The following is a 27,735-nucleotide window of genomic DNA, read 5'->3' as shown; positions in this document are numbered from 1 at the left end:
GTTTGCCCCAGCCCTAACCTGCTCATGCCCTCCAAAAAAGAAACAAGTGGCTATACCCAGCAGAAGTGAACACATCCTGCCCCTTGCCTCTCATTGCCAAGTGACTTCCTAGCCCACATTTCCACCTCCCTGAAGGTCTGGGGACGCCTCAGGCTGTTCCCTCAGATGAGCCCCTCTCCCTATGAGGGCACTGAACTCACCTGGCTGTGCACCTTCTCCAGCTCTTCCTTGCTGATTGATGTCTTGCTGTCTTCAATAGTGGCCAGAAGGAGTTGAACGTCAGACAACAGAGCGTGTGTCCTCCTGAGGTCTCTTCGGAGACGCTTTTCTACATCGAAGTCACGGTGACCAATCTGGAAGCCAAGGGAAGGCTAGTTTAGATGGTAAGGCAGTAGCCAGAACAAAGGTTCTTAGGAACTGAGCTCACGCCTCTCCCATAGTTTGGTGGCCCATATCTTTAAAGCTGGAGCTTGTGAGGCCAAGGCAGGAGGACTCCTGAGAATTGAAAGTGAGCCTGGGCTACAATGTATCTTAAAACAAAATAACAGAAAGATACTGTTTTCTCCAAGGCAGGGGGATTGCTGGGAATTGGAGGCCAGTCTGGACTACAGTGTATCTGCATACCTCAAAACAAAACAACAGAAAGATACTGTTTTCCATGAGCCTCATCTACAATATGGGATAACACCAACACTGGGATACTATGAAACTAGACACTTGCTCAGCCTCATGAGTGCTTAGCCTCAGCCTCATGCCTAGGGTTGCCACAGTACCTTGCACAAGACTCCACCAGCATCACTATAACCTGGAAGGCCCGGCCCTTTTCTTCAGTTCTCTGCCTCAAGAGCTTCCATGCCAAGTGAGCCCCTAGTTGATGCCCAGGCTCTTTGGAATAGGCACGAGGAGCCCCCTGCAGGGCTTACTGAAGATCTGGTGATGCTTGGGGTTGGGGAGGGGTCTACTGATCTACACAGAGACCCTCTCTGTTTCACCCCCTGCTATGCTGCAGGTTGCTGTAGAGTCTATCATGACTCTCAGGAAACAGCAACTATGATCCTCCCAAAGCCCTAAATGAAGCTTTTGATATATGAAGCCTTTGCTGATTAAAAGGCAGACCTGTGACCTGCTTTCTGTGGATGGAATTTTACCCAGAAGCGGACAAATTCCTCCCTGAGGAATTCTGATTTCGTCAGGGAATAGTGGGTTGGAAGGTCACAAAGATGCCACATCTGGTCTCTGAGGTCCTGACTCCAAGAGGCTGAGATGAGTGCAGCCTGGGATGAACAGGATTGGACTGGAACCTTACATGAATTTGGTTAGTATCCCCTAAAGACACAAGCAAGCTCCTTTATTCTAGGAACATCCAAGGGCCAGAGCAAAGAACACAGGGCCACCTGATAGATGGGACACTGAAGAGAATGAGGCTCGTGTCTCTTCATGGCACCCCACAGTTCTCAATTTGTGGGTCATGATCCCTTTGTGGTCAAAGACCCTTCCATGGGTTGCCTAAGACCATTAGAAAACAGAGATTTACATCACAATGCACAACAGTAGCAAAATTACAATTTTGAAGTAGCAATGAAAATATTTCTTTGGTTGGGAGGGGTCACCTCATGAGGAACTGTACTATTAAAGAGTCGCAGCATCAGCGAGGTGAGAGCCACCGGGTTTTGGACTGGCTTTTGCATATTATGGATCTCTGCCTGCCTGCCAGATGCCTCTCCCGGGACGCAAAGATGCCCAAGAGTGTTCTAGAAGGAACAAAGATTAAGAATGAGGTGACTTGTGCTTTAAGCTTCAACACAGCATTCGCTGGCAGCAGGAACGATGGCTTGCCACCCGACTGAATTGGGGCTTCCCATCTCTAAGAAGAGGGCTTTGATAAATCCCCTTTTCTGTGTTAAGATAAGAGAAGGATCTGGCGTGATAAGGGGTGGCAGAACACTGCGCGCCAAGTGCTTTACAAACACAGGATTACAGCAAGTGCTCCGTGACCTGGCATGTGTGCACAGAGATTTCATGTCACGATTTCTCCACGGCCAGCTTGGGATTCTTTGAAAAAATGAGTTGGCTTTTAGAATACAGCGTCTCCTCCCTCGGATGGATTACTGTGGTAAATTTAAAACACTGGTCCGTGGTATAAATACACAGCCAGAGGGATGGAGATCAGGAGCAGCGCTGAGCTGAGCTGAGCTGCAGTCTGGGCACCCCACCACCCCCTGTCATGTGCGGTGGCACTTAACTGCTGTGACAATCCCTTAAAAATACACATTGTTATTATTGTTATTGCCTTTGTGAACGTTAGACTAGCTTACATTTATGGAGGGCATTCTAAGCATTCTCCAACGATTCTAAATACTTTGAGGGGTGAGTAACACTTAATCCCAGCCATGAGCTCATTATCTTCATTGCACAGGTGAGAGGACTGAGGTTGATAGGGGTGATTTGCCCAGGAGAGAGAGAGTTGGGGTATGAGCTGAGCTGGTGTGGCAAGAAAGAGGCAACTTTAGGAAGTTATATCATCAGGGAGGTGTGTTTACTGCTGATTTCACCACCATCATCATCCTCACCACCACCACCATCACCATCGTCATCCTCACCACCACCATCATCCTCACCACCACCACCACCATCATCACCATCACCGCCACCACCATCATCATATTTCACTGAATGCACATCTTGCCTGCACCTATGTCTGTGTACCTTGCATTTGCCTAGTACTCGTGGAGGCCAGGAGTGTCCTCAAATCCTCTGGAACTGAAGTTACAGGTGGTTGTGGTTTAAAATGTGGGTTCTGGGAATTGAACCCAGGTCTTCTGCAAGGTCAGCCAGTGCGCTGGACCACAGAACCATCTCTCCAGCCCCACGTTTTTTGTTTTTACAAGACGTGGCACTGAGGCACAGAGGAGACAGCACTGGAAATCGGGGTTAGCTGCTAGGAGCTAGAGGCACGGGGAGGGTGCCCCCAGGTAGAAGGGGCACTTCAGGAGCCAGTGAGAGAGTAGGCTGGCTGGCATGTGAACTGCTGTGTGATTGGCCCAGTGGACTGATAACCTTGGGGTGGGATGGGGGCAGGTCACATAGTAAGTGGCAGTCTGGGGCTCTCAGAACAAAGGGACACTGCACTCGCCAGACGGGTGATCTGCCTGAGTCACAGTGCTGCCAAGTGTATGTGGGGAACCCAAGGGTCTCAGCTTAGCATTTGGGTCTCTAACCACTGCCCCGCAGCACCTAATGAGACTATCTCCAGAAGTCCCGATTCTCCTGCTCCACAATCGGGTTTTCCCACATTATGTGCAGACTCTGGGCTTCTCTCCTCTGTCTGCATGCTTCCCCTCTGGCTACAGCTTTCCTAAGAAACAAGCTGGCACCGGCTGGCTGCGCCATTGGAATGGCTATGAGCATAGTCACCAATGCTGCCGCCTCTGCTGCCCCTTGAAATGTTGGCATTGCCGGCCTTGTCCGGCCTTCTGCTAACAGAATCCACAAGAAAACCTCAGCCCAAGCTGTCCTCCCCATCTTAATTATCACAGGGAGGGGGAGGGTGGAGGAGAGAGGTGGGGAGAAGGAGGAGGGAAGAGGGAGGAAGGAGGAGGGAGGAAGGAGGAGGGAGGAGGGAGGGATGAAGAGGAGGGAGGAGGAGAGGGAGGAAGAGGAGGGAGGAGGGAGGGAGGAAGAGGAGGAAGGAGGGAGAAGGGTGGAGGAGGGTGGAAGAGGAAGGAGGGAAGAGGCAGGAAGGAGGAGGGAGGAGGGAGGGAGGAAGAGGAGGGAGGAGGAGGGAGGAGGAGAGGGATGAAGAGGAGGGAGGAGGGAGGGAGGAAGAGGAGGAAGGAGGAGGGAGGAGGAGAGGGATGAAGAGGAGGGAGGAGGGAGGGATGAAGAGGAGGGAGGAGGGAGGGAGGAAGAGGAGGAAGGAGGAGGGAGGAGGAGAGGGATGAAGAGGAGGGAGGAGGGAGGGAGGAAGAGGAGGAAGGAGGAGGGAGGAGGGAGGGAGGAAGAGGAGGGAGGAGGAGAGGGATGAAGAGGAGGGAGGAGGGAGGGAGGAAGAGGGAGGAGGGATAAGGGTAGAGGAGGGTGGAAGAGGGAGGAAGGGGACTGGAGGGAGGAAGGTAGAGGAATTAAGAGGGAGGGGAGAAGAGGGAGGAGGGAGGGAGAAGAGAGGAGGGAAGAGGGAGAGCCTCCTTAGATTAATGTGAATGAAGCACCATTCTGAGAGCTCAGTGATTCTCGAAGCACGTGTTTCTAGTTAATGGGACCTAGAACCTTTTGCTTTTTAAAAAAAAATGGTCTCATGTAGCCAAGGCTGGCCTCGAACTCTTGTTAAATCAGAGTGCCAAATAGAACAATGTGGGAGACGCTGTGTTCCTCCACAGGAGAAGTGACTCATAGTGGAGTCTCCACTGAACAGCAGCACGAGGTAAGATTTAACAGTTTTTTTTTTTGTTGTTGTTGTTTTGTTTTTAATACTAGAAAACTCCAAGAGGGTGAAGATTTAACCGGACAAGAGTTACTGTTCACACACATACAGTGGAAACAGTGATATGACCAAGCCTTAGTGGCATCCACATTGAGCCAGGGGTCGAAAGGCACATTTGCTAGTAAGTCCCTGTGTGGCTGAGGCCAGTGGGTAAGTTGGAGGAGAACCAACTGCCCATTCCTCCTTGAAACAGTTAAGAATTTTTCCTTTGTCCAAAGGGGCAAAATTGTTCTCATTCCCAAATGGTAAGATCTTGAACGTAGAAGGGCCTAAAATAATCAACAGATGAAATATTACAAAACAAGGAACTCAGCAACGCTAAGACCGTGGAGGTGTCTCACGGGCCACATAAGACGATTAAATAAAAATCAAAATGCGGAACAAGCGCTGGTCATGAAGTGGTGGAAACCAGGAGTTTCCTGGAGATAAAGCTAATTAAGACACTTGTGAGGCCCATGATTGAGAAATAAGCATTGTAGGTAAAGAGAGACGGGGTAGGGCTGGGGTCAACAGCAGAGTTTTAACTTGAAGCTGACAGCTCTCTCCGGTCTAACCTGCAAATCAGTCGCTCCAATGAGCCTCGTTTCCTCATGGAAGCCTTTTCTTACTTTCATTTTTCAAAATTATTTATGGCACACGGCCGTGTTTGCCCACATGAATCCCTGTGTATCACGTGCATGGCCTTGTGCCCGCAGAGGCTAGAAGGGGCTTTGCATACCCTGGAGATAAAATGCCAGACAGTTGAGAGCCACTGGGGACAGGACTTGGGTCCTCTGCAAAGGTAGCAAGGGCTCTCCAGACCCTGACGTCCTTTGCTGCTGTTTTGGTAAATCCCTCAACTGTGACTCCTTCCTGAGGTGACTTGTGCCTGTGTTGAATGGTTAAAGCTATCTAGGACACCGTCGTTTATCGAAAGCTAGCCAGCAGGACCAGATTGCGCAGGAACAGAGAGGAGCGGTGAAGCCAGTAACGGGGATGGGTACACACCCACGGCGTGAGGGATGGTGGAGGGAGGGGCGGGAAGGAAAACATAGGTACCTACTTCATACCACACACCTACATAAGATGGATTAAGACCTAATTATATGCACAAAAAGGAGTTTGGAGCTTTTAAGGCATATGGTAAAATATGAACTGAAATTAAGGAAGGCGACTTTAAAGTAGGGAAGCATAAGGCGTAAATGTGATCTGCTTGGCTGCACTAGAAACACTTTATCAACTGAAGGGCATTATCAACAAGGGTGTGGGCTATCCACAGGCAGAGCTATTGGAACCTAGATTATCAGGAACTGGTTGGCGTTTGTACACAGATCATGAACGATTCCCAGAACGTACAGAAGGCAATCGTCATGACCAGATGAGTCACGGAGACGAGACTGCACAGCTTTCTCAGAGACAAGGGACCCACAGTGCCAGCTCTGGGAAATTACAGTACACACTGCGGCAGCTTGTGGTGGGTGGTATGCTCAGCATCCCACATACAGCCCCCACCACGCACCGTTTTCAGAATGCCACAGGGACAGGCTGAGGTCCCCAGGGACAGGCCTGAGGGTCCCTGCTAATCTACAAGCTTGGAGCCATTAACAAGCTTACCCAAAGACACACACACACACACACACACACACACACACACACACACACACACACACACACACACACAGAGAGAGAGAGAGAGAGAGAGAGAGAGAGAGAGTGAGAGAGAGAGAGAGAGAGAGAGAGAGAAAGAGAGACATGGACAGACGGACAGATGGACGGACAGCAAAGGTAGCAGACACTCCTGCCTGGAAAAACCTCGTCCCTACAAGGGTAGCTGTGAGCATAGCAGCTCTCTACCCAGCCCCTTAGTGTAAGCATTGTTCACAGTTGACTACCAACAGCCACTGACAGCCATGTCGCTTCCTCTGCCCCTCCTGACTGAGGCCACTCTGTTTACTTTCTCTGTTCTTTGAAGAGCTGCTAGTCACCAGCTCCTGAGAATTTCAAAGAGCCGTGGGAAGGGTGGATGGAGGACCATGCACTCTGAGGACACAGGGGGAGGCCTGACCTTGGCCCTTCCCAAAGACTAAAGGATCTCTCCCGGTGGCTAGCTTTCTCGTGCATCCAGCCATCTCATGGGGCCCTCGGATGTCCCCACTGTGCGTGCCTTACCTGGTCACACAGGGTTCCAATCAAGCCTTCCAGGTCATGCTTCTCGTGGAGAGCCGCCTGTTTCTCTTCATATTCCTGCTCCAACTGCATCTCCAGCTGACGGAGCTGTGGATGCACAGGACAGATGTGAGGACCCTTGGATGAGTCCAGAGCAGCAGAGCCAGGGCCCTGGGAGGAGGTGACATGCAGCCTACAGCCATACTCTAATGCTACCTAGTGATTTGGAGGGTTATACCTGTGAAGCAGGCTAGGGATCTAAAAGCCTGGAACCTGGAAGGCAATGAATGTGTGAGCTGGTCAGATTGGGGGAGCCCTTTACCACACATTGTAAAGTTTGCAGTCATGGCCACTGCTTAAATACTTTCAAGTCTTAGGATGTGGAGTTCTAGTGTGTGTGCATGCATGCATGTGCAGGAGTGTGTGCAGGTACATGCTGGTTGGTGTGGGCACATGAGGAGGCCAGAATGTGATGCCTGGTGTCTTCATGTATCATTCTCTTCTTTACATTATATTTTGAGACACCATCTCTCAATGAAGCTTGGACCCACCCCCATCAACTAGATTGACTGAGCCCTCAAGCTCCCAGAATCCTCCTGTGTCTGTCTGCCTGCCAGACCCAGAGTCACTCAGGTCTTCACACCTGTATGGCAAGCACATGACCCACTGAACTATCTCCTCTCCCCTAGTCCTCTGACTTCTTCAGGCTAGGTACCACACAGCCCGTTAAGAGACCCATCCACTTCCTTGGTCCTTGAAAAAGGCTCCAGCCAAGGGACACATGGTGTTACGTGGATACACTGATTGGTGGTACAGACCCTGTGAGCTCTCTTTACTTTCCAGTGGCATGGGGCCCATTGGGAGGGTTAGGGTTGGAGGAGGCTGTGAGGGAGTCACCCCACAATAGGATTAGTGCCCTTATAAAGGAAGACACCAGAAAATCAAATCTACCTCTTTCTCCTCCTCTTTCTCTTCCCTTTGTTAAGGACACAATAAGAAGTGACCATCTACAAGGTGGCTTTACCAGAACCCCTGAGCCAGTCACAGATCGATGACAGTGAATATCCTCATAGACACCCTGGGATACAGTGTTTCCCTCCCACAGCCCCACTGAGACATCTGAGTGGTAGCACTTTACCTAATTTGCAATTCTCTTTGATTCCTCGCTGCTACCCAATGAACCAGGGGTCCCTTACTTGAGCACCCCAGCAGAAGCTGGTGGGCTCCCAAGCAGACCCACTGATGGTTCAACCCCACCCCCTCCATCCTCCACGCACACAGTCTGCAGTTCATGTCACAGACCGGTAACCAGGCATTCCTAAGAGGGGTTAGTTCCTTTTCCCTAATATCAAACACCCACAGCATCCCCTCAGGTCACTGTCTCCTGTGGGAGACACTGAGGGCTGCCAGCCACAGGGGAGCCGCCATCAGCATCTGTCACAGGGAGAGGAAAGCTTCCACCTGCTCCCACACTCTGCCTTGTTAGGTCCAGAGAAAGCTGACTGAGAATTGCAGTCAGCCTGGGTCAGCCAGATGTCTCAGCAGGTAGAGGCATTGCCACCTGAGCTCAATCCCCAGGGCCCATGAGTAAATGAGAGAACAACTCTCTTATATTGCCCTCTGATGTCCACATACATGCCATGGCATGCAGGCACATGCACAAACACATACACACACACACACACCCCAATGAACAAATGGTGTAAGTATAAAAGTCCTGTAAGAAATATAGTTGCCACGCTCCTGTCTGCTTCTAAGAGATAAAAGTTACTTAGAAAAATATCCCCAAATCATCAAATCATAAAACATCAGTGTCAAGTACTTCCTGGGAGAGGGTGAAGAATATTTCCCTGTGGTTTGCAAGTGTGATGAGAGGAGGGAAGGAGGAGGGAAGGAGGAGGGAAAGAGGAGGGAAGAGGGAGGGAAGGGGGAGGGGAGCGGTGCTCAAACTCCAGGAACTATGGGCACTACTAAAGGAAAGAGATTCACCCATGTCTCATCAAATAGAGAACTTATAGGGTGTAGCAGCAGTAAAGGTCCAACCACAGGAAAACCACAGGAGGAGAGGATGCTGATGGTGGACCACAGACACGTGTAAAGGCTGACACAGACTGGTGAGCGTAGTGTAGGCTGAAACTGCACAGCTGCCTTCAGGGCAAGGCTGTCTCCACTGTCCTATGCGTGCCAGGGGTGGGGGGTTGGGGTGGGGGAGTGGAGGGGTTGGAGGGTGGGGGTGGAGGGGTAGGGGGGTGGGGGGAATCGTGAGGGAGATAGCAGACCAACTAGGACCAAAGCGAGCCTGGTCCTCAGGTGCAGAACGCCGAGGAATGTCAGTCAGCAAAGCGTGTGGGTCAATGCAGGGACCCAGACAGGTCCTCTAGCTTCCCACCCACAGCATCTCTACCCACAGCCTGTCCTTTGGCGAAGAGTGTGCTTGGAATTCTAGAAGCTTCTGGGGTTGCACCTAAGAAATTGGAGCCCCAGGCTCTTGAAATCCCCCAGTAAACAGCGGTTTCAATTGGTCATAGAACGAGCATGCCTCCGGGTCCCAGGTCCCGGGTCCCAGCATCCTCCCCAGTGGGACCTTGGGGTGCCCTGGGGCCACAGCTCACGCACCCGCTTCTGGCAGGACTGACGCACATCCTCCAGCTCTTCCTCCTGGTCCTCACGGTCCTTCTGATGCATCTGTTTCATCCTCTCAATCTCCAACTCAAACCGCTGGCGGAGCTGGGGGCAGCAAACAAGGATGGTTCATGAAGGTCCACGACCAAACTCTCAAAGCTCCATGGCACAGCACCACACCCCCAGCCCTCCAGGCCACTCCCACAACCAGCCCTCCACGCCACGCCCACAGCCCCTGCCCTCCACATCATGCCCACACCTCCATCTCCCCACACTTCCATCCCCCCACACCACACCCACACCCCCAGCCCTCCAGGCCACGCCCACATCCAGCCCTCCACGCCACGCCCACAACCCCAGCCCTCCACACTACCCTTGACCTATCTTTCTAACAGACGCCTCAGAGTTTAGTCACATCCCTCCTACCCTGGTAAGTCAAAGGAAGCAGCCAGGTCCCCCAACACTGCCTCTGCCCTTCCTATGGTTACAACCTGCCTCGTGTCTGTCACATTCTCCCACTGGGTTTAGGCACATGCCCAGAATCCCTTTCGATGTTCTCCAAGGAACCTAAAACTCAGACAGAAGTTGACAACCGTTGTTGTCTCTAATGGGAAAGACAGAGGAAGGAAACAGAAGAACAGATCTGGGCCCCTAAACTGTTGGGAGCATGAAGACGCTAATGGAGGATGTGTGCAGAGCCCCTGGCACAGCCTGGCTAAATTAGCCTCACCAAGATTGCAGCTCTTACACAGTGGCAGAGGTTATTGGAGGATGATCCCAGATGAGGGGCTGTGTGAGGAAATACAATATTTCTTTTTCATTTTTTTCCCAGCCTCTTGGGCACGTCTGACATCTGCAATACCATTTATGTCAAGCTTATATGAGTTAACATAAAATTCCCAGGAAAAAGTGCCTTATTGAGATCAATAAATATCTGCCTGGCTTCTGTGAGGATGTGTGCCGTGCAGGGCCGGGGTGCAGTATCCACTCAGCCTCCCTTCTGGGTTAAGTTCGAGTTGGGGAGCTGGGAAGATGGGTCGTCTCTGCCTTCGAGGTTACTCGAGGTTCACGTTTCTGCTTGTGGCTGTCAGTGGTGCTGGGAGGAATCTTCAAGAAATGATAACGGGTTTTTCGCAAATGCCTGCTGGCTTGTCTGTGCTTGGGGACACAGCCTGGAGCTGCCACTCAATGCTCTGCCAGTCTTGACACTCCCTCCTGTGCGGTCAGTGCAATCTCCATCAATTAGACCTGGGGCTGGGAGATTGGCAAGTCTCCCATCGAAGGAATGAACCGTCTTAAAAAAAAAAAAAAAAAACCAACCAGGGCTTGCCTGAGATCCTGTGGACGGTGAGCTGCCTTGGGCAACCATCTCTGGTGCCTTCCTTTGGGTATCGCACGAGTCTGTGGCCTCTCGGCCATGGCAGAAGCAGTCTAGCTCACCTGGAACACTCTTCCTCAGCCAATTCTGACTGAGCCTTCAGCTTTCACTTCCTCTAGTGAGTCCTTTCCCACCACCCCCCTGGTCCTTCCCAAGACTAGATCAGTGTGCTCACGGTGCACTTGATTCCAGCAGGACTCTGAGCTTTGGGGAGGTGGAGAACACCAGAATCCATCTATGAGGTATCTGGTGCAGATGAGGTGCTTGACAAAACAACTGGTTTAGCTACACTCACCGGTCACTCACGAGCATCCAAGACCCTCCAGACGCCGACCCTTAGCTTCCCACACTTGTGCTTTCCACTTGAGAAGCTCCCTCCTGTGATACGGAGTGGGGCTGAGCAAGTAGCTGGCACCCTGGCTTCGTGGGATGCATGGAGTCCATGTGCTGCAGCTGCTCCTGTCACTTGGCCTGTGTCCCCACCGTGGGTAGGGTTTCAACAGAATTGCCAGGTACAGATATCCTCCATGAGAAGTCCCTTTAGAGGTAAGGACTGAAACCTCCCTCCTCTTGAAGAACTGGGTGGCTTTCAACAGAGACAGGAAAACACCTGTGCCTTCACCCCATATCTCTCTGAAAACCAGGAATGCTAGCCTGACACTAAGTGTGTAAGGAAGGGCGTGGGTTTTGTGTATCACTGTCCACATCTCTCCTTAGTGAGTGTGGTGGTTCGAATATGCTTGGCCCATGGGAAGTGGCACTAGTAGGAGGAGTGATCTCATTGGAGGAAGTGTGTCACCGTGTAGGTGGGACTCTGAGGTCTCATATATATGCTTAAGTCTGGCCAGCGTGTTCCGGAGCCTCCTCCTGGCTGCCCATGGGAGAGTCCTCTTCAGCTGCCAGATCAAAATGTAGAATTCTCAGCTCCTCCTGCACCATGCCTGCCTGGATGCTGCCATGCTCCCACCTTGATGATAATGGACTGAACCTCTGAACCTGTAAGCCAGCCCCAATTAAATGTTGTCCTTATAAGAGTTGCCTTGGTCATGGTGTCTGTTCACAGCAATGAAACCCTAATTAAGACAGAGTCTGTTTTTGGATGGTGGATTTTCTTTGCAAGGGCAGGATGCTAAGTAGCCTAGACTGGCCTCAAGCTCTCTACATGACCCAGGCAGGCTTGGAACTCGTGGTTTTTCCATCTCAGCCTCCAGGAGTTGTGGGGGCAGCAGGTATTACAGCCACCACACCGGCTCTTGGCATATACTTAACTTGTGTCTTACTGGTTCACATTGCTGCATTTAGACCTTTTCTGTTGCTATTCTTGTCTCATGACTCCTTCAACACTGTGGCTCAGCATGGACCTGGAAACCAGCTGCTTCCCTGAGGACACTGGGAGTCGGATTTTCCATCCCTGCCTATTCCCGCAGTTACTGCACATTCCCTAAATCCCAGAAGGCTTGTCTTCCTAGATTCTGTGCCTGAAGTAGACATTTGAGCTTCATGGTCTGAGGACTTCAGTTCAGATCCTCACCCCCACCCTCTTTCATCTCTAGATCACTTATCTATCATCCATCATCTATCCATCCATCATCTATCACCTATCTATCATCTATCTTTTATCTATATACCTATCCATCTACCATCTATCAATCATTTATCTATCAATCATTTATCTATTCATCTATTATCATTTATCTATACATCTATCATCTATCTGTCTGTCTATCCATCTATCCATCCATTTTTCTTATCCTATCATCTGTCTGTCTATGCATCCACCCATTCATCCATCTATCCATCATCCACCCACTCATCCACTCACCCTATCTATCTATCTATCTATCTATCTATCTATCTATCTATCTATCTATCCATCCATCCATAGATCCTCATCTATATCCGTGGAGGGAATGATCTTCCCCATGTCCTGTATGAGGTTCCACAAGAAGAGATCAGGGAGAGTCAAGGGCAGAGTCTCATACACGGACGGTGATCAATAACGTTAAGATACTTGGTCGGCAGTTACGTGTTGAAAACCAGCAATGCACCTGGCGTCATCCTTGGTTTTCTCTTCCAACAAGACAAGCACTTCCCTTACATGCACTGAGATACAACTCCAGGAAAATCCCTCTCAAGGGATCCCAAGAGGATCAAACAGTCAATCAACCAACAAATCCCCTGCTGCCATCCGCAGAGTTTGTGTCTCAGTCAGGGAGGAGCACTGGACAGCATGCCGTTGAGACTGGTGTGTCCAGTACAGGCAGCAGCAAAGGGATGGCTGTTGGGTGGGACTCCTGCAAGCACCTGGCTTCCCCACAGTGTGTTTCCATGGCACCCCTCAGTGTGAGAACCCTGCCCGGGGCGGTGCATCCCCTGGACAAGGGGGAGCTCCTCACCTGCTCCAGCTGCTTGATGGTATTTTCCTGCTGGCTGCGGACCTTCTCTTGCTCAAGGGCGTTGGACTCCAGTTCCCAGACCCTCTCTTTCAGACTGGCCACACCTTGATTCCCCACAGAGGCACAGTTCAGCAGCTCCCGTTTCTGGCCCTGTAGCCTCTCCACCTCCTCCTTCAGCTTGGAGGCTTCCTGCTCCTTTTGCTACAAAGAGAGGGCATGGGGTGGGGTCACATGACCACGCTCCTCTCCCGGGAAGGCTCCAACCTCTGGCCTAGTTGTCTCCTGGGTTCAGCACCATTAGACAAGGTCTTCCCATGCGGCACAGGCTGACTTCAGCCTCAAGATCTTCCTGCCTCAGTTTCCCCAGTGCTGAAAGGACAAGCTAACGTCACCACCTGGGTCCCCACTTGCCCTTCCTCCACTCTTGCCCCACACCCAGTTCCCCCGGCATGGCTGTGCTTTGAGAGGGCTCAGAGGGACCCTGGCAAATGGAAGGAGAGGGATTTTCCTGGAGTTGTATCTCAGTGCATGTAAGGGAAGTGCTTGTCCTGTTGGAAGAGAAAACCAGGCATCTTGCCAACTCTCAGCTGGGGCCAGGCTGAAGGATCAGGGAGGCAGAGAGCACAAAAGTGACCCTTCCAATAAGGAAGTCGGATCCAGGGCCAAGTCTGCAGGCTCTCCCAGGAAGAGGATGAATGGCTGGGTGAAGAGTGCACAGGTCGCCCTGAGGGTGTATCAGGAGCCACCCGAGGATAAAGAGCAGATGATGTCACAAATGCCCTCTGTAGCAGGGACTGCTTTGGGCAGGCTGTGGATCCTGACAAGGTCATGACCCACTCTGTTTTATTCTGCGCTGAGCCTCTGGGGTCTCCCAGGTAGCACTTGGGACCCTGTGCCCATGGCCAGAGCACACGCTATAGAGGATTATCTATCAGCATCCGTGGGTGTCATGAGGACATGCTGGGAACAGCGTTGGCAGCTGCCTGGGGCACAGCCCCCACCCAGGGCTCTGTTCCTCTGCACGCTGCAGCAGATGCATGCTGGAATTTCTAGAGAATCCAGACAGTCATGAGTCCCCACTTCTTACCTCCAGCTGCTGCTGTAGTTGGCCCAGTTCCCAGCGAACTCCACTGTTCTCTCGACTCACTTTCTCCCTGAGGCTCTTCTCAAACATCGATTCCCCAAGCGCCTGAGCCAGCTGCAAGTCAAACCTGCACAAAACGGAATGGATGCATAGGGAACCATGGTAGGGGAAACTGAGGCAGGGTCAACTGTGGGCAGAGTTAAAAACACAAGACAAAAAGGGGTTGGGGGAGGGATGAATGGGCTTTTCTTGTGTGGGGTTGTTGGGATGGGGTTGGGGGGACCAGGAAAATCATGGAGGGAGTTCCAGGTTTCTAAAGGATTTCCATCCAACCATTAGAAACCAGATAAAACATTAAACAAAAATTAAAAGTATATTTAAATATAGAGGATATTAAATCATACATATTTACGATGAAGAACAAGAATGTTAGAGGAAGGAGAAATGGGAGAGAAACAGGACAGAGGGAGAGAGGAGAGAAGAAAGAGAGGGGGAGAAAGGAGAGAGATAGAAGAGAGAGGGGGAAGAAGAAAGAAGGGAAGAGGAAAAAGAGGGAGAGAGAGAAGAGATGGGAGAGAAAAGAGGAGAAAGGGACAAAGAGAGGGAAAGGGAGAAAGAGGAGAGAAGAAAGAAGGGTGGAAAGAGACAGAGAGACAGACACAGAGAGACAGAGACAGACAGAGAGACAGACAGAGAGGGAGGAGAAGGGGAGGGCACACTAATCCATTTTGTTGGATTGGAGACTCCTTCTCTCTCTAAGGGTTTTCAATGTAAGTGTCCCTGCTTGGTGTGCGGGTACCCACGGTCCTGTTTCCCATTTCCTGTCATAAGCGATAAGGACAGGCACCAGCTGAGGGTGGCACACCGGGCGCTCCTAGGTGGCCTGCTCCTCAGGTGGCCCTGTAGCATCAGCAAATGGGAAGCAGCCTACAGGTCATTGGGGCAGACGATGGAGCTCCTGCCCCTCCACAAAGCTGACCACCATGGGGACACCTTCCTGGCCATTCACTCTCTGCTCATGTGTCTCAGATTTGCACCTCATCAGGGTGAGCGTCCCTCCTGGAAAACTTGACAAGGCTGCAGTGAGGGGTGACTGAGTCATGCACAGGAAGTCCCACAGTTCCAGCAATCCTGATGTGGTACCTGGCACGTGGACACTACTGACAACCACTCCCTGTGTAAGATCATCATCAAGTCGGCTGTCTTCCATAGCCCCAGGCTCCCAAGAAAGCCAATCATAGCTCTCCTTAGGAAGCCCTCCTGCTAAAAACAGCCCAGAAGCATTCTGATTGGCTGTTGGTGACATCATTTCAGAGGTTCTGTCTGCTGTCCCTGAATCTTGAGGATGGTGATGATCAGACAGGTCCAACATCCTGGGCCTTGGGCTGGGGTCTCTGCCGTCTCTATGACAGCAGAGCGAGTGAGTGATAGGGGCCCACAGGAGGAGAAGGGGCAGCTCAGCAAGGCACATGAATGAAACAGAGGTTCATAAACTCACATGTCTGAACAAGCCTATGGGGGCCAGGGAGTAGAGTGTGGTGTCTGAATATTTTTGGCCCATGGGAAGTGGCACTGTTCGGAGGTACGGTCTTGTTGGAGGAAGTGCATCACTGTGGGGGTGGGCTTTGAAGCTCCACCCAAGTGCAGAAGAGTCAGTTTCTCCTGGTTGCAGTCAGATCAAGATGTAGAACTCTGAGCTACTTTATGCCATGCCTACCTAGACATGGCCATGTTCCTGCCTTGATGATAATGGACGCTAACCTCAATCTCTGAACCTGTAAGCCAGCCCCAAGTAAATGCTGTCCTTTGTAAGAGTTGCCTTGGTCATGGTGTCTCCTGACAGCAATGAAACTCTAAGTAAGACAGACGTATTGGTTGAGCCCCAAATTCCACAGTGGCAGAAGTAATCTTGAACCAAGCTTCCCTAGACTCAAAGCCAATCTACCTGTCCATGCCCTGGGGCAGGTGAGGTACACAGCCACACGAGGAAATGGCAATACGTTCTGGAGGAGTCCTTGTCTTAAACACAACACCCGATGCCAAAGAAAGGCTTTTACAGACCCCCCAACTTCTGGAACACACGTTTGCACACACCCCTTCACTCCACCTGGTACCAAGCCTGCCCGGAGGCTCAGGGTCAGTGGGGTGACACACGGTTCTCTTCAAGAACTCTGTCGGCTGTTGGAATGAAGCTTTGTGACCCATGCATGGAGTATCTATGGCAACAAGGCTCCGAACGCAGATGGAAACATTCTGGACCAATTGATACAGAAGCCAGGATGGGGATGGGGAATTCTCATAGTGTAGAACAGTGAATGGTGTGGGTGGCAGTTCCCCGGGATTGAAAAGGCCCTGAAGAGTCACACAGAAGTGTCTCTGGCTTCTTCTGGAACATTCTATATCACTAGAGGCGATCAGGCAACATGTCCACTGAACAGATGTTCGCTGTCCCACGGCTCCCTTTAAACTACTCATCTACCTGGATCTCCATGTGTGTTATGGGGACTTTAACATCAAAACCTACTTCTAAGCCAGAGCCGATGGTGGCGGGAAGGACCCTACAGGCAGGTGAGTTCGGAGAAACAGAAAGACAAGGATGGGAGATGAGGTCCTTTGAGGGCACACCATGCAAGTCCCCCAGGGTTAGGGACTCTATAAGCCAAGAACTACAGGCCTCTCTGTCAGAGAGTTGACCCCCTCAGAAGGAGCAGAATTCCCAGAAGAGGACTGAGGGGTTGGCAAGTAGGAGAAGCCCTGTCAGTGTGTTCATGGCCTGTCATGCCTGTGGCCTGTCAGGGACACACTCTGGAAACTGGTGGAAGTCTAGGATGCATCCAAGATGCCAGTCATCCTGAGCTTAGAGAAACACTGTCACCGGACAATGTCACATAGCAAGTGGCTGGCACAAAGCCGGGTCATTTTTCCTGTGTAAGAGTGAGGGCTTGCCCATGTGCCGGGTTGGGTGTGGAAGGAAGGACCAGTGAAAAGAAGCTAACCTTCATGTGGGGGAAGTGTGTTAACAATGCTTGGGTGGCCATTTTGGGAAGAAGATGCCACCTCAGGATAGGCCCCGATAAATGGAAGCAAGAGACAGTATAGAGCTGGGCGGTGGTGGCACACACCTTTAATCCCAGCACTCAGGAGGCAGAGGTAGAGGGATCTCTCTGTGTTTGAGGCCAGCCTGGTCTACCGAACAATTTCCAGGACAGCCAGGACTACACAGAGAAACCCTGTCTAGAAGGGAGATGGGGAGGAGGAGAGGAAGGAGAGAAAACAGGACAGGGAACAACCAGATAGTTCAGGATTTATCTGACTACAGTGTGATCCTGCCCACAGCCTCTTGGAAACGAGGCTACCACCGACCAAGCAAAGCTGAGGCTTAGTCGCCTGGTACACTTCTGAAAACTTCGTCATAAGTATTCCACCAGAGGCTTAGAAACTTGCTACTGTGGCGGCAGGCCCTCCTGAAACCCTTTACTCCCACCCCCAACCCCAATCAGGAGAGGATCCCAGACTGACACGTCAAGCCCTGGGATTCAGAGCCACAGCTGCTGGAGGGTGTGGGTCTTGGTAACAGTCCTGGCTCCTCTCTTGCCTAGTCATGCCAGTGTCCCCACAGGAGAGCAAGTGCAGTGCCCAGGTGCACCATCAAAGCTGTCCACACGTTTACTTATAAGGTGCAGATCCTGCCAGACCTGCCCCACCGATCAGAGTCTGAGTCCTCGATAGGAAGAGGGCAACTCCTATTTGGGGATGAGTTCTTTTTCAATTTCTTGTCTCCTTTTTCAGCACTGGGGATGGGCAGCTGAGTCCAGTTCTCTAGGATGGGCACATCATACAGTTCTCAGCACAAGAAAGGCACCACTGCTATCTATAGATGGGCACCCACGACCCAGAGGGAATAATCATACAGCCAGAGAGCAGAGCAGGCAGACATGAACTAGTATGGTCTCCTAAGAGACATGGCTCCCTCTCATCATACTAGCTTACTACCCTCACTCTCCACAACAAACCCCTTGAGGAAAAGTGATGATGAAGCCCAGAGAGGGCATGTAATTTCTCCAAGGTCACAAAGTAACTGGGTACAAGGCAGGCTGGGAGGAACAGCAAGAACCATTTCTGGTTGGAGTCTTGAGAACCTAACAGGAATCCCTTCCACATGGGGTTGTGAATGAAGGAGCTGTGCCCTGGGCTCAAGAAGGCTGACAGAAGTTGGAAGGCTTAGGAAGGGAACCAGAGGCCTCAGTGTACCCCGGCGCCGTGCAGCCCACCCTGGTGGCCCAGTTAACTGTGGGACAGGACTCACTTTTTCTGTCTCTTCTCCAGATCATGGTTCCTGCTCTGCTGGTTCTCCAGCAGCACCCGCGTGTCCTCCAAGTCCCAGGTGAGGTGGTGACACTTCCGCCTCAGTTGGTGAGCCGTCTTCTTGGCCTCTTCATAAGCACTCTGCAGCTCCCCAAGCTATGGAAAAAAGAGAGAGGTTCGCTGGTGTCCCCATTTCCAAGGTCAGTGCCACGAGAGGAAAGGGACGCTGGGAGAGGGAGGACCTCAGAGCAGTTCCTGTCAGCTTTAGGATACCGCTTCCCTGAGCCCCACTCTCCTGGGAGGGACATTGTGGTGAGTCCATCAGTCTCTTGATGATCTCTCTGCTTCGTCTCGGCTAAACCTCCCACCCAACACCCTTAATTCATTTTTCCTTGCCCTGCCTCAACTTGACACTTTGGCAGTTGACGGATGGATCTGTCATCTGGGGAGACTTGTGAAGATTACAGAGTCATGAAGAGGGCATCCCCAGCCAATTGGAGCAGGCACCCTAGGGAGCAAGCACTGTATGGTCCACGGTGTGGGCTGAAGCCTACAGCTCATTCAGGGACATGAGCAAGCAGGAGCAAAGCCTCCTGCATCTTCCCCAGACCCTCCCCAACACACACACACACACATGCACGTATATACACACATGTGTGCGCATGTGCACACACACGCACATAAATACACACATGCGCACGCATGCGTGTGAGCACACACACATAAATATATATGCATGTGCATGCATGTGTGCACATACAAACACACATACATGTATATATACACGTGAGCACATGCGTACACACACATACACACATGTGCACGCATGTATATACACACATGTGTACGCACATGTGCGCGCGCGCACACACACACACACACACACACACACACACACACACACACACACCCTAGTTTGAAAGAGTGGGATGCAGGACATGCTTTGAAGAAGCAGCCTCATTAAAGGGCTGCTTTAAATAAGCAAAACTCTGAGTTAATGAGGCCTGTAATTCTAAATTCAGTATTTGAAGGCAAATGGGATGTTTTCCTATGTCCCGCTGCTCGGAAAGGGTTGCGGGTTTATGACTTTTTAATGTAGTGCGGATATCCCCCTTCCTTAGGGAAAGAGGCACGACTCTGTAATTCACTGTTACAGACCCAGGCTGCTGCCCCCCCCCCTTTGTCTGTCTCTGTGTGGATCATGTCCATCTTGGAAGAGACTGTTAAAAGCTCCACCAGCATCCTCCTTGGGGTGAGGGTGGGGGATTTACCACACCTCTCTTCCTCTCTTTATAGGGTCCCCAGGGACCATCCCTTTCTGGTTCCCCCTTTAGACTGTCAGTTTAATTTTCTCCCCTGTTGAGGACATAGTAGAAGAATAGAAACCCCCACCCCATGACTCCTCCAGTGACTGGAAGAAACCAAGAAATAAAGAGATGCATGTCCTGTGGGGTGTGTACCAGACTGGAGGTGGATGCTGAGGGATTCCCACCTCAGTCTGTGTCAGCCAGGGCTTTCTGGAGAGTGGTGTTTGAAGTCTGCAGCTGGGGTTGAGAATATCAAGGCAGAAGAGGAGCAAACACCCTCTGAGCTGCAGCAGCAGCTGCAGCAGCAGCAGCACAGGCAAAGGTTCTGGGCTGAGAAAGTGCTGAACATTTGAGGACATGATCAGTTGATCCTGGGATGGGTTCTTAAGGCTCAGCTCTCCCAAATCCATCCTCCTGACAACTTAAAAGCGATTATTTTACCCTTTGAGGCAGAGGCAGCCTCAAGTGACTCGGAATTGTCTTGAACTTGCTAAGCAGAGGAAGCTGACCTCAAATCCCTGATCCTCCTGTTTCTACCTCTCAGGCCTGAGGAGAGCATTCTTGAGCTCCTACGCCTGGCTCGGCATGGTAATTTGAAACTGACCATGGGAGTGCTGAGGCACACTGAGGGAGTCTGTGCCATTTGCCTTGACCCCGAGGGTAGAGTGACAAGCAGAGAGCGAGCGGACCAGTGAAGAGAGATGTTGGAAGACAAGTCAAGAGGCCAGATGGTCGCAGTGAACATCCAGACAGGAGAGTTGATGTTGCTAACAGTGAGCTTCACTCTCAGGAAAGAAGGGCAAGATGGGCCTGGTGGTATAGGCTTGTCACCCCATCTGGATGAGGAAGGAAGATCACAAGTTCAAGGCCACCCTGGACCATGTAGCAAAGTATTGTCTCAAAAACAATGAAACAGAAGCTAGTAATGTACAGCTTCACAGCAGAGTGCTTGCCTCACATGCACAAGTGAAGTCTATGTTTGGTCTCCAGCACTGAGACATAAATGGGGTGGGTGCTCCAGGAGCTTAGATATGCACATGACACAGAACCAGGGCAGTAAAGGTAGATAACCACATCATGGCCACCTTGCTCTGGCTGAGAGCAGTCACTAGACATTGAAAGGAGAGGTGTGTGAATGGCCAGACAGACCTGGAAGATGGACCTTGGCTTAGACTCTCAAAGGAAAGCAACCAGTGAGGTGGTTAACCAGAAACCCCAGCCTAGACTGGTAGAGAGGCCTGAAGCCATAGATGAAGGAAGAAGGTTGCCCACAAAACCCAATCCAGGCCCCTTTCAAGTGTATTTCTGACAGGGAACCTCCTCATGTCCCATGTCAAAGGATGCCATTAGGAAAATTAGAATCGGTTGGTTATCAGTGCAATGAAACCTAGCTCAACACATACATGCACACATGCACATGTGGACATATGCACACACACATACACACACATGTGCACACAAGCACACACACATATGAGTGCACACACACATACACACATGTGCACATGAGCACACACACGCATACGTGAGAGAAGGAAAAGGAACATTCCCAAGTACAGGTTGATTGAAGCCAGAATGGAGGACCCCTAAGGGTCAATCGAGATGTAGAACACACCCAAAATGTCCACCTCATCATCACCATGTGCAACAGTAGAACAATCCAGAAGGGATTCTGGGTGCCTAACCTACAGTACAGCTCATGGATGAAGAGACAGGCTGGAGGCTATGGCTCTGGTCTAGGGGAGGCAGAGATAACAGACCGCTGGGGCTGGAGAAGGCAGATGGGGCTGGTTTGAATGAGAATGGTCCCTACAGACTCATCTGTTTGAACGCTTAGCCACCTGGGAGTGGAATGGCTTAGAGGATTAGAAGCATCAGGAGGTGTGGCCAAGTTGGAGGAAGTGTATTACTGGGTGTGGTCTGGGAGGTTTCAAAAGCCCAAGCCAGTCCCAGTTTCTCTATTCCCATCTCTGTCTACGGGTCAGGACATAGCTGTCAGCTACTGATCCAGCACCATGCTCCTGGCCATGATGATAACAGACTAAACCTCTGAAATTGTCAGAAGCCTCCACTTAAATGCTGTCTGTTAGAAGGGTTGCCTTGGTTGTGGTGTCTCTTCACAGCCGTAGAACACTGACTAAGACTGTAGTGTTAACAATATGCTGTGGTGACTTTATAAGCCAGAACCTAAGGCCTACATCCTTGCCATTTCTGCCAGAGCCAGACCTCTGACACAGGTCTGGACGCTAGGCAGTTGGGCCACCACCCTTCCCTCAGAAACACTCCCTCCATCCCACAGGGACAGCTATTTTTCCAACAGTAGAGATCCTCCTTCCCCAGGAACGGACAACACAGTAGCCTCTCACAATGGAGGGGAGAAGACACCGGGTGTCTGGGGTCCCAGCCCTCCAGCCTTTCTCACCTTCTGCTCCAGCTCAGTCCGGGCCTTCATCTCTGAGTCCAACCTCTCCTCGCACTGCTGAAGGCGCTTGCGTAGGAAGTCATTCTCCAGCTGAGCACAGTCCAAACGCATCTGCCACTCGTCCGCTGCGTGACAGAGCCGACGGCTGGTGAGTGAGGTGGCAGATGTGGGCCTTGCCTCACTCCACTTGCCACTTCAAAGTGACCCTTCAGAAGACTCCCAAGCCTCAGTCTTGGATTCAGGGTAAGAAACTGTGCGGAAGCCCAAGCTAAGACAAAGGCCAGGCTTCCTCCAGGCAGTCTGCTCTGACTACATCCAGCTATCTGGAGTGTTGACCTCACTGTTGTAAGGTCATATTTCTTAAACCCTGTAAGGGTACCCAGATGTTTCTTTTTCCAAAGAAATTTCACAGTCTATAAGGCAGGGAGTTCTCTTGTCATTGGTGTATGCTCAACATCATTTAGAAGTTTTTCAGATAGTCGGGGATGCAGGACCCACCAGAATCCTGGCCATGGGCTGGGTGGTAGATTTTGATCGTTGACTTTGGGTGGAGTTACGAGCTAACTGGATGGGGTGATCACTCAGTGAGGACCTAGCCACAAATGCCCTAAATGATTTTTTTTTTCAGAGCTGGGGACCGAACCCAGGGTCTTGCGCTTGCTAGGCAAGCGCTCTACCACTGAGCTAAATCCCCAACCCAATGCCCTAGATGATTTAATGTATGCTAAATCCTTTGATTTGGTTTAAAAAGTCATGTGATGGTTGAATTGAAATTGGCTGAATGAGGGGGGTCATGGTGTCTTATCTTTTGATCACCAAAGAATACTCCTTAAGTCAATGGATCTGGGGAAACATCTTTAAGAAGTACTCAACCCATTGCTTTATCACCCATGTATCTTTTCATCTATCTACATCTATCTATTATCTGTCCACCTGTATGTCCATCCATCTGTTGGTCCATCCACCCACCCATCTATTCATCCATCATCCACCTATCCATCCATCCATCATACATTCACCCACCCACTCATCCACCCATCTACTCATCCATCCATCCATCATCCACATATCCATCATCCATCCATCCATCATCCACATATCCATCATCCATCCATCCATCCATCCATCCATCCATCCATCCACCCATCCATCCACCCATCCATCCATCCATCCACCCATCCATCCATCTATCCATCCATCCATCCACCCATCCATCCATCCATCTATCCATCCATCCACCCATCCATCCATCCATCCACCCATCCATCCATCCATCCATCCATCCACCCATCCATCCATCCATCCACCCATCCATCCATCCATCCACCCATCCATCCATCTATCCATCCATCCACCCATCCATCCACCCATCCATCCATCCATCCACCCATCCATCCATCTATCCATCCATCCATCCATCCACCCATCCATCCATCCATCCACCCATCCATCCACCCATCCATCCACCCATCCATCCATCCTTGGGACACTCATTCAATGCACTGCTTCTTATGAGTACAAGGGATAATACCATTAATAATAAGTCATTTATACTCAGTTTTTAGTATAATTTGATGGGAGTAAAAAACACATTCACAGAAAGCTACAAATTAGTTTTCTCCTGGTAAAGTTCACGAGAATTTAGAAAAGGGCTTGTATTCATAAGGACTCTCCTAGGACACATTATGATGCTGAGCACATGGTAAAAGCAAACTAGTGTTCATTAGATAGATAGATAGATAGATAGATAGATAGATACATACATACATACATACATACATACATACATACATACATGCACACACACAGAGATACACAGATACACAGGTACATAGATGAGTAGATAGATGAAGAGAGATGGTTGGGTGGATGGTAAGATGGAAGAGTAATGAACGTATTGTTGATGAGTAATAATGGATGTTAGCATAGATGGGTAAGTGGGTACATAGATGATGGACAGACAGTGGGTGGATGGACGGATGGGTGGGTGAGTGGATGGGTGGATGGATGGGTGAGTGGGTGGATGGATGGGTGGATGGGTGGGTGGGTGGGTGGGTGGGTGGATGGGTGGGTGGGTGGGTGGATGAGTGGATGGATGGATGGGTGGATGGGTGGATGAGTGGATGGATGGATGGATGAGTGGATGGATGGATGAGTGGGTGGATGGATGAGTGGATGGATGGGTGAGTGGGTGGATGGATGGGTGGATGGGTGGATGAGTGGATGGATGGGTGAGTGGGTGGATGGATGGGTGGATGGGTGGATGAGTGGATGGATGGGTGAGTGGGTGGATGGATGGGTGGATGGGTGGGTGGGTGGGTGGGTGGGTGGGTGGGTGGATGGGTGAGTGGGTGGATGGATGGATGAGTGGATGGATGGGTGAGTGGGTGGATGGATGGATGAGTGGATGGATGGATGAGTGGGTGGATGGATGAGTGGATGGATGGGTGAGTGGGTGGATGGATGGGTGGATGGGTGGGTGGGTGGATGGGTGGGTGGGTGGGTGGATGGATGGCGGATGGGTGGGTGGGTGGGGGGTGGATGGGTGGATGGGTGAGTGGGTGGATGGATGAGTGGATGGATGGGTGAGTGGGTGGATGGATGGGTGGATGGATGGGTGAGTGGGTGGATGGATGGGTGGATGGGTGGGTGGGTGGGTGGATGGGTGGATGGGTGGGTGGGTGGGTGGATGAGTGGATGGATGGATGGGTGGATGGGTGGATGAGTGGATGGATGGGTGAGTGGGTGGATGGATGGGTGGATGGGTGGATGAGTGGATGGATGGGTGAGTGGGTGGATGGATGGGTGGATGGGTGGGTGGGGGGGTGGATGGATGGGTGGATGGGTGGGTGGGTGGGGGGTGGATGGGTGGATGGGTGAGTGGGTGGATGGATGAGTGGATGGATGGGTGAGTGGGTGGATGGATGGCGGATGGGTGGGTGGGTGGGGGGTGGATGGGTGGATGGGTGAGTGGGTGGATGGATGAGTGGATGGATGGGTGAGTGGGTGGATGGATGGGTGGATGGATGGGTGAGTGGGTGGATGGATGGGTGGATGGGTGGGTGGGTGGGTGGATGGGTGGATGGGTGGGTGGGTGGGTGGATGAGTGGATGGATGGATGGGTGGATGGGTGGATGAGTGGATGGATGGGTGAGTGGGTGGATGGATGGGTGGATGGGTGGGTGGGTGGGTGGGTGGGTGGGTGGGTGGATGGTGGGTGGGTGGATGGATGGATGAGTGGATGGATGGGTGAGTGGGTGGATGGATGGATGGTGGATGGATGGGTGGGTGGGGTGGGGATGGATGGGGATGGGTGGGTGGATGGGTGGATGGATGGGTGGATGGGTGGGTGGGTGGATGGATGGGTGGATGGATGGGTGGGTGGGTGGGTGGGTGGGTGGGGGGGTGGGTGGATGGATGGTGGATGGATGGGTGGTGGATGGGGATGGGTGGGTGAGTGGGTGGATGGATGGGTGTGGGTGGGTGGTGGGTGGGTGGGTGGGTGGTGGATGGATGGGTGGTGGGTGGGTGGGTGGGTGGATGGTGGGTGGTGGATGGGATGGGTGGGGGTGGGTGGGTGGATGGATGGGTGGGTGAGTGGGTGGATGGATGGTGGATGGATGGATGGTGGGTGGATGGATGGGGGGGTGTGGGGGTGGATGGATGGGGATGGGATGGATGGGTGGGATGGTTGGGTGGGGGATGGGTATGGATGGATGATGGATGGATGGGTGGGTTGGGTGGGTGGGTGGGCTGGAATAAGGTGAGCAAGGCATGGGTAGTCTGTCCATGGATTTGTCCGTTCACCTGTTTCCTGGCTTTCTGCGATCCATTTCCACACATATGGCTAGCTTCCTGAGAACAAAAACTACAATTAGCCCTGATGTTCAGATATGCATAATGTACTTTGGCAGGTGTAAAGAAAGCCATGCTTTTATGATGCCCAGAGGTGGGCAAGCAAGCACAGCAGTGGTGAATGAAAAGTGTCTCATTGCCCCTCTCAACTTTGCTGTGTTTTAGAGGTTTTCATGGAAAGAGTATGTATGACTTTCATAATGAGAAACAGACTCGCTGTGGCCTGGCTTCCTGAACTGCACGCCTGTAGCTAAGCTCCCACTTCATGCAGTGGCTGATATGCCTGAGGGCTAAGTGATCCACCTCATTCATTCCCTGACCTTTGCAAAACAGACATGCCCAAGAAGCCTCATCCAGACCAGACCTGGATGGACGGAGCCCGTGCTAGCATGCCTCTGGGGAGGATTGCTACCCCCATAGCTGGCTCTGTACCAACATCTGGCCCTGTGTACGCTTGGTTTTGTTGAGCCTCTCAAATCAGAAACCTTCAACTGCCTCATGGTCCCTTCCCAGGGAAACTCAGACTCAAAGGAAACCAGGGCATAGTGCAAGGGTTGGAGTGGTGTTGGGGGTCCTAGGGATAAGTGTCTCATCAGGTAAAGGAGCCTGAGAAGGCTCCGAACACAATGGCTTGTGTTCACTCCCAAGCCCCACATGGTAGGAGAGAACTGATTCTGACAAACTGTCCTGTGTCACATGTCATGTGTGTGCACACATGCACACACAATTAAATGGATGTAATAGTCTTCAAAGAGCCTAGCAAAGGTCCCCAATGCTTGGTATCTTCTCCACTGATTCTAGACTCCGGTCCCTTGGATGGTCCTGATGTCTTAAGGGCATCCTGAAGTCTGGTATCAATATTTGCTAGACTCTGATGTCTGGGCACTTTCTCAACAGCCTCCATCCAGCTGGAGGGAATCTACAACAGAGTGGAAACTGGACAGATACGTCACCATCCCATCCAACTGTGAAAGCCAAGTGCCCAGGCAGTGGCATGGCCAGGGCACACCAGGAGCATCTGATGCCTCTCACTGGGCAGTCATGAGAGTCAGCCTCAACTGGATCATGTATGTGAGAGCACATAGAGCCCCCATTCCTTGTGGCGAAGAGGTAACCACTCTGTGTTAGACTACTCCATACGGCCCAGTTCTACATATTCATCACCTGGGACCATCTACACTTGAATGTGAAGAATCTGGGGCTCCACGGCAACTTTGAATAGCATGGTATGATTCAAATACAGAGGGGAAATTTTAAAAAACCTGGGCTCCACCTGGGAGCCGTCTTCATCAAAATGATGTGTATTTAAGATACAGGAATAGAAGAGTGTATAACACATAGACACTGACCTTTCATCATTCGTGTGTGTGTGTGTGTGTGTGTGTGTGTGTGTGTGTGTGTGTACCTGTATGGGGATACCTGTGCATGTGTGTATATGTGAGCTTGAAGGCCAGAGATCAACGTTGGGCTCTGGCTCAGACCCCCTCCATCTTGCTTTTGTGAAACAGGGTCTCTCACTCTCCTTGGGGCTCATGAACTAGGCAAAGTGGGTGGCCACCTAGCCCTAGCCAGCCGCCTGTTTCTGCTTCCCCAGAGCTGCGATCATGCCTAGCTTCTGTTGAGTACAAGGGGTCAAGCTGGTGCGGCAAGCACTATATCGAATGAGCTGCATTTCTAGCTTCTCCCTGCTTAAACACGATCCTTCCGCAGTGATGAGTGTTCTCTGTAAATTTGGCCAGGA

The 27,735-nt window shown here is 51.4% G+C and overlaps 1 protein-coding gene and 1 long non-coding RNA gene across 5 annotated transcripts in view; one reads left to right on the top strand and one right to left on the bottom strand.

Moving 5' to 3' along the window:
• Myo18b (myosin XVIIIb) overlaps positions 1-27,735 on the bottom strand; it is a 206,515-nt gene that overhangs the window by 90,962 nt on the left and 87,818 nt on the right. For all 3 annotated transcript variants that reach the window (XM_087578550.1, XM_087578549.1, NM_001432425.1), the window contains 7 exons: positions 22,140-22,264; positions 18,412-18,566; positions 14,109-14,232; positions 13,022-13,222; positions 9,242-9,352; positions 6,629-6,733; positions 201-353 (listed from right to left, as the gene is read on the bottom strand). In XM_087578550.1, the coding sequence (XP_087434676.1) occupies positions 201-353; positions 6,629-6,733; positions 9,242-9,352; positions 13,022-13,222; positions 14,109-14,232; positions 18,412-18,566; positions 22,140-22,264 (974 nt within the window). The remainder of the gene's footprint in view (positions 1-200; positions 354-6,628; positions 6,734-9,241; positions 9,353-13,021; positions 13,223-14,108; positions 14,233-18,411; positions 18,567-22,139; positions 22,265-27,735) is intronic.
• On the top strand, positions 18,432-27,706 carry LOC148002373 (uncharacterized). Of its 2 annotated transcripts, none has more exons than XR_015634399.1 (3): positions 18,432-18,610; positions 20,262-22,382; positions 26,892-27,706. It is a non-coding gene; the product is annotated as an uncharacterized LOC148002373 (long non-coding RNA). The 2 variants fall into 2 exon arrangements; XR_015634398.1 differs by having other exon boundaries at positions 22,017-22,382; positions 26,892-27,336.

This window comes from Rattus norvegicus, chromosome 12, assembly GCF_021556685.1.
Source record: "Rattus norvegicus strain SHRSP/BbbUtx chromosome 12, alternate assembly SHRSP_T2T, whole genome shotgun sequence".
NCBI classification, from domain to species: Eukaryota; Metazoa; Chordata; class Mammalia; order Rodentia; family Muridae; genus Rattus; species Rattus norvegicus.
The sequence above is the reverse complement of the archived record's forward strand: the minus strand, read 5'-3'. Positions and strand labels throughout refer to the sequence as shown.